Raw genomic sequence first — 6,669 nt, forward strand, 5'->3', positions numbered from 1 at the left:
GTCAAGGACTCATCAAATTTTGAGTCAAAGTGTTCATACTCCTGAGTCAATATAGTCATCTTGTTCTTCTTAATAGCAGTGGTTCCTTGACACTTGACTTCCAAAGTTTTCCAAATTTCTTTGACAGTTTTGCATCCAATAACTCTATTAGACATAACACTGTCAAGACTAATGTGAAGAATATGTCTCACTTTTGCATCTTTCATAATGGATGAAAGATCTTCAGGGGAATAGTCTTTCTTGTCCTTATCAACCATCTTTCCTTCTTGGCCAGCAACAACAACAACTAGCTTCATTGGCCTATGAGGACCATTATAAATCATGTTCATATAATTTGTGCTCATAAAAGTCCCGTATTATTATCTGATAGCACAGAGTGCAAAAACCTATACTTATATAGAGGGTCTATAGCATCTATTGCTAATCTACATTATATTAAAAAAGAGTACACTTGTACATGTCTCGCTCTCTCATTAAATTGGACACATGGCTTTTCCTCCTAAAAAGTTGGTGCTTACATGGCAAACTCCACTACTTTTAAAAAAAAAATCTCTACTAAATCTCTCTCCTCCTTAATTAATTAACTTTTCTTCCTCCACTAATTATCTCTCTTCTTCATTTTCATATGGATCATATTTCCTTAATATCTTTTTTTTATCTCACTTTCCCTTCATTATCATTGTAAATTATTTTTTTGACTAATATAACTTACAACCTTACAACGTGGGTATTTGTTCTAAAAAATTCTTGAAGTGAATTAGAGTCGGACCCGATATATGATAAACTCATAACTACTTAAATTATTTAATCATACTCATCATTGTAAATTTTCACTTAACATATTTGAATGAAATATTAAATATGTCTATTAAGACATATAGATTATTAATATCAAATTATAATAATATAATTTAGTATATAATTATATATAGTTTAACATAAATATGTAATATAACATCATTAATAGTAAAGTTCTATGGAGTCCACATTTTAATTGCAGACCTCGGAGTCCATCTATGTTCTGCAAATAAAATATCTTCTAAAACGTGTTATCTTGCAAAACATGTTTCACAAATATCATTACTTCAATAAAATCATGCAAATCTCATATATTTACAAGTACAATATGTATGTTCTGCAGCATTAACATTTATATTCTGCAAGCTAAGCATGTTTTGTAGAATAATATATTTTGCAACGTTCGACTTGTAAAATCTATGCAATCTGCAAGATTTTCAATAAAAATGTGATATTTGTAGAATATCATTCGAAAAATAATACATTTTGCAATAATTTAAGCTATATTTTACTTACAGAACATATATGGACTCCAAAGACTCCAATGAAATAGGGGACTGCATAACCCTTTAAAAATATATATACATATAAACTTTATAACAATATAATTAAAATAAATATCATATAACGGGCATATGCCCGGGAACTAATCTAATATAATCATCATATTAGAGTCGAATAACGCAGCGCAGAGAAAGAAACCTCGAACAAGTAGACTTCTCTAAAAAAGGTGACCTCCCACAATTTCTACTCGTATTCTGATTCCCTGACTCACAACATTTACGTAAATTATTGTAGACTTCATTTTTGAAATTACGTTTTTTACCTTATTCTCAATATTTTTTGAAATATGTAGATATTTCACAAAAAAAAATGATTTCTAATAATAACAGTAGTCAATAAAATTTCAAAAGTGTCTTAATTCTAACACTGTTAAGTAATTGGTCGCACTAAAAATCTTAAAATTTTAAAAAAAAACCCGAAAAAGCTTTCCTCCCGAAAAGAATCTGATACTCTTTAATAGAATATGATCTAATTTTTTATCCATGACACCTCGGAATTACAATTTATTTCTTTTAAAGTTTGAGCATGGATGTTGATATCATGTTGCTTTATGTTTTATATTGCTTTTGTGATGGAGATACTTAGCTAGCTAGCTTTAAAACATTTACATCAATATGCGTATACGTAAGATTTACATGTTTAGAAGAAATTGTGGGTGCATTTTCCTTTCTAGTACTCCCTCCGTTATATAATAAGTTTCTTATTTTGACTTTCGACACTATTTATGGCAAGCGATTGATAATTAATTTACGTCTAAGATATAAGATCAAATATAGTCATAACTGATCTTGTTGGATTCGTATTTATGAATATTTTATTACAATAAAATTTTTATATTTAATATAAATACGAAATTAAAGATATTAATAATCAAAAGTGTGAATTGACAAACGTGTTCAATACAAATATAAAACGTTTTTAGGGACGGAGGGAATATATAACTCTTTACATGCATGGATTACTCGAATACCATTAAACCCATTCACGGTTTTTTCCGGATAGTATGCAGGGTGTTGTAGTGTTGCTTACGTTGCGTTCAAGACCTTCAAGGCTTTAGATCAAGTCTTCTCTTTAACGTGTTTTTTTATTATACATCAACAAAAAAGTAAGAAATAGAAAAATCATAGAAATACCTTTTTTTCTTTATTTCTTTTTGAGAAATATGGTTTATACCAAATCAGTTCACAAAAATTTTTGGAAAGAGGGAATATCAAAATCAGAACTTGAAACAATAGAAGATAAACTTTAAGCACTTCAAATATTCAACCGTCCTCCATAAAACTATTTCCTCCATCTCATATTATATGTCTTGTTTTGACTGATAATTACGACAATATTATGTATAATTTTTAAAAAATAAAAAATACATTTAAAAGAGAATTAGATATATTTTCTAATGATACTAGTTTTAAAAATTATTTAACTATATATTATGCATAATTTATGGTTAAAATTTGAATAATTTGACTGTTGTCTAGTTAAAACAGGACACATAATATGAGACGGAGGGAGCAGCTCCTTATATGTTCTATAAAGTCATAAGTTTGAAACTAGTAAAATGTTGAAAATGAGATATAAGCAAAAAATTTATATAAAAATGAGCTTCTTTTATATTTTAAGCAAATAAATTATTTAAAATGAGATGTAACTATATACCAATGGCATATTTTATTATTAAAAATACAAAAAACTATATTTTTATTAAAATATAAATATAAAATGGTGATAATGGTCTTCTCCAAAATTTTATAAAATCGTGATAATGATTTTTTTCTAAAATTTTAAGCTTCTTAATATTTTAGGTTTTGGAACGACTAATTTCTTAACCTATCATATCTAAGTGGCTAACAAATTCAGGTTCTATAGGCAGAACTCATATGCTTTCGAGTGATGAAGAGTGTTATAATGTAAATATAAGATCTGTTTTTAGAATGACACGTTTTTTAACTCGTCTTATTTGATGTTTAACTTTTTAATACGTATCAAAAATTATACTTACATATCTAAATTTCATTTCAAAAAATTTATATTATTTAACTTTAGAACCTAAATTTTCATTGATATGAAAATGAAATTTTTTAACGAATAAAATTATATTTTTACATCGTAAAATATGTATTATAAAGTCAAATATTTACTAATATATGAGGGAGCATCAATCAAATATAATATAACATATAATTATGCCTACTGAGTCAGAGCCAGAGCATGTCGCTTAAATGCGGTTTATCTTGTTTCACGTGGTTTGCAGGCTATTATGTGAGCCCGTAGGGTTTACCCAGTACGCACCCGAAAGATAGCGGTGGCGGGTCAACTACGATAAAATATATATATATATATATATATATATATATATAACACTAAAAACCAAAAATTTATCGAAATACTATAAAATAACATGCATGTTTTGTCCCGCCCCCGGTCCATTAATTTAATTAAATTTTATTAAACTAGTTCGAATAAAAAAGAACAAAGGAAGAAAAATAGAAAAGGGAGGTTATGAAAATGAAGCAACCTTTTGAACTTTAGGGGGGCATAACTGTCATTTTGTATCCTAGATTTAAGGTTCGCATCACTTTCTTTTATTATCTAATTTTGTAAAAAAATCATATATTTTTTATGGGTAGAACTTAGAAGTCCTCCCCTCTCTCCTTGCTTGAAAACGACTGCAAGCAACCTGTGGTCTACTTTCATGTATATCCACTTCACATGTATGTACATATATTAATATAGATTTTATTTTGTAAGTATACACGCATTCATTCTTTCGTATGCTCCACTATACGAGTCATCTCTCATTTTTTGTAACCTTGATAGTACGCATTTTGTTAAGTGACATCTTGATCGGTCACTCTCATCTCTTTATATTTTGAAAAAAAGTGTTTAATATTAATTTTTAAATATAATTCCTTAATATATTTTCATAATTAGATATTTTTAAGGAACTATGCTTTTATATGTAACTCAAATTGTATGTCGAATACCCTATTCAAAATGTTGAAAGGGACTAAGGGGTATTTGTTTTGATTCAATGGTGCAGTCATTTTCTCAAATTTTATGATCTTAAAGTGATTAATTACTTAACATAATATCAAATTTCGGTATCAGAAAAGAACTCTTGTTCGTTAGATATTCTTGGATTTTCTATGAAGTCATGCCCCAATATATTGATAAAACAATTATATAATTAAATTGAGATCTTTTTCATGGTATATCACAAATTATATTATTCTCGTGATTAATTTGAATAAAATTTGTTTCAAAACTCTTAGTATTTTAAAAAAGAGACAGCTCTTGACTAAATTTTTGATTTGTGATTAAATTACTAACACCTGTCAATCATGATTATATATTTCGAAAATCGAAATTATTCAGTTTAGTTACCAATTTATAATTTATTGGGTGATTTTTAAAAATCGAATAATTTATCGGTGATCGGTCGAAACGGATAAATATTTGTGACCGATTTTTGAGCGATTTAGCGGAGATTTTTATAATTTTGGCCTATTTTTAATAACCATGGTCTCAACCAATTCATTATATTATCCGAAAAAAATAATTAAAAAATATATTGTCATCGAAAAGTTATAACTTAATAAAAGTATTTTTTATGGAATTTAAATAGGGGGAGATATTGCCCGAGGATACATGCACAGATGTACAGACTACAGTACAGATGGTTGTTGTATGTATATATAAAGGGGGGGCATGTATAGTAGACCGACTCAGACCGAAGACTAGCTCTTTCTTCTAAGTTTCTCTCAACAGGACTAGTTTAATTATATTTCTTGGGTTTCTCTCCATCTTCTGTATCATCTATATATAAACATATGTTTGGCTAATTGGATCAGCATCACCAAAATCAAGAAGAAGAGATTGAAGAATAATGGGAGATCTTGACACTGTTTGCTGTTTGTGTGGTGATATAGGCTTCCCTGACAAACTCTTTCGCTGCAGCAAGTGCCACAATCGCTTCCAACACTCGTATGCCTCTCTCTCCTCTCTCTCTCTCCCCAATCTCTCTCTCTCTCTCCTCTCTCTCTCCCCAATCTCTCTCTCTCCCCCAGTCTCCCTCTCTCCCCAATCTCTCTCTCTATCTCTCTCTCTCTATCTCTTATCTGTTCTCTTTGTCTCTCTCTTTTATGCTTATGGCCTATGGCTTTCATCTATGTGTATCTTTCCATAACTTGCCTCTCTCTCAATCTCAATCTCTCTCTCTCCCCCTCTCTCTCACAAGTACACATAGCATTTTGTGTTCCCGTGATTCAAGTCACCGGATGCCCAAAGATATTTATTTAATATTTTATTATACATGAATTTACAAAACTTGTATGAACCGATGAATTTTCACTCTTCATAATATATTTATTGCACATGTTGACTTAAAAAGTGTAAAGATTGAGGGTAACCTTGCAAAAGTTCACGAAACTATGGTATGAAAGATGCAATGTTACATATGCGGGGTGTGTATGTGGCAAGACACACAGCATAGTAATGATGATGTATGTTTCATTTTATAATTATTGCACACACTGGCCCATCATTGAAATCTATATAGAATATGGATCATTTAGTCCATTTCATACAATTCAAGTATATGTATACATGTTGGCCATCTACATGAAATCACACCCTTCACTAACGATATGTCATTATTTTCTCGAAAATTCTAGAATTTTGTTAATTTAGTTCTATAATTTTATGCTAGCTAAATATTTCATATGACATAGAATGTAACTATTGGCTAACCAATTTCTGTTGCCTAAATTGGTAGATGCAAGTGAATACTAACCATGATCAACTACATGCTTGTGTTCATTAGGTACTGCAGTAGCTTTTATAGAGAATCATCGCAACCGATCGAAGAATGCGATTGGTGTCAAAGTGCCGAAAACAGTTCAAACAGTTCAAACAACCGAAGTTCATCGAAGAAAGCAATGAGTGGCGGACTAGTGATCACTAACCGATCACAGTATGCAGGAGACAAAATGAAGCAGCAACATGAGGAGAGTTCTGATCATAGCAAGGGAAAGAGTCCGACCCCGTCACCGCGAACCGCCACCCGCAGGTACAAGCTTCTCAAGGATGTCATGTGCTAGCTTAATCAACTCTGCATGGTGGCAACTTAATTAACAGCTTTATCAAGTGTTAATGTGTGTGTGTACATAGGTATATAGTTCAAGTTATGTGTTGTTTTTGCTTGTTTCTTCCAGTTTTCTTGAACTATGGATTTCCTTAACAAGCTGTTATATATATGAGCTAGCTATGTTTGCAAGTAAACCCAAAGGAATGTGTACTTTTTCTCTT

General features: G+C 30.2%; 1 protein-coding gene across 1 annotated transcript; it reads left to right on the forward strand.

The window, feature by feature from the left end:
* The first annotated feature begins 5,056 nt into the window (after window positions 1-5,056).
* LOC141660201 (uncharacterized) lies at window positions 5,057-6,669 on the forward strand. Its single transcript, XM_074467167.1, has 2 exons — window positions 5,057-5,346; window positions 6,185-6,669. Exons 1-2 carry the CDS (start codon window positions 5,249-5,251, stop codon window positions 6,459-6,461), a joined length of 375 nt encoding a protein of 124 aa, XP_074323268.1. The 5' UTR covers window positions 5,057-5,248; the 3' UTR covers window positions 6,462-6,669.

The sequence above is a fragment of the Apium graveolens genome, chromosome 1, assembly GCF_009905375.1.
Source record: "Apium graveolens cultivar Ventura chromosome 1, ASM990537v1, whole genome shotgun sequence".
Lineage (NCBI taxonomy): Eukaryota > Viridiplantae > Streptophyta > Magnoliopsida > Apiales > Apiaceae > Apium > Apium graveolens.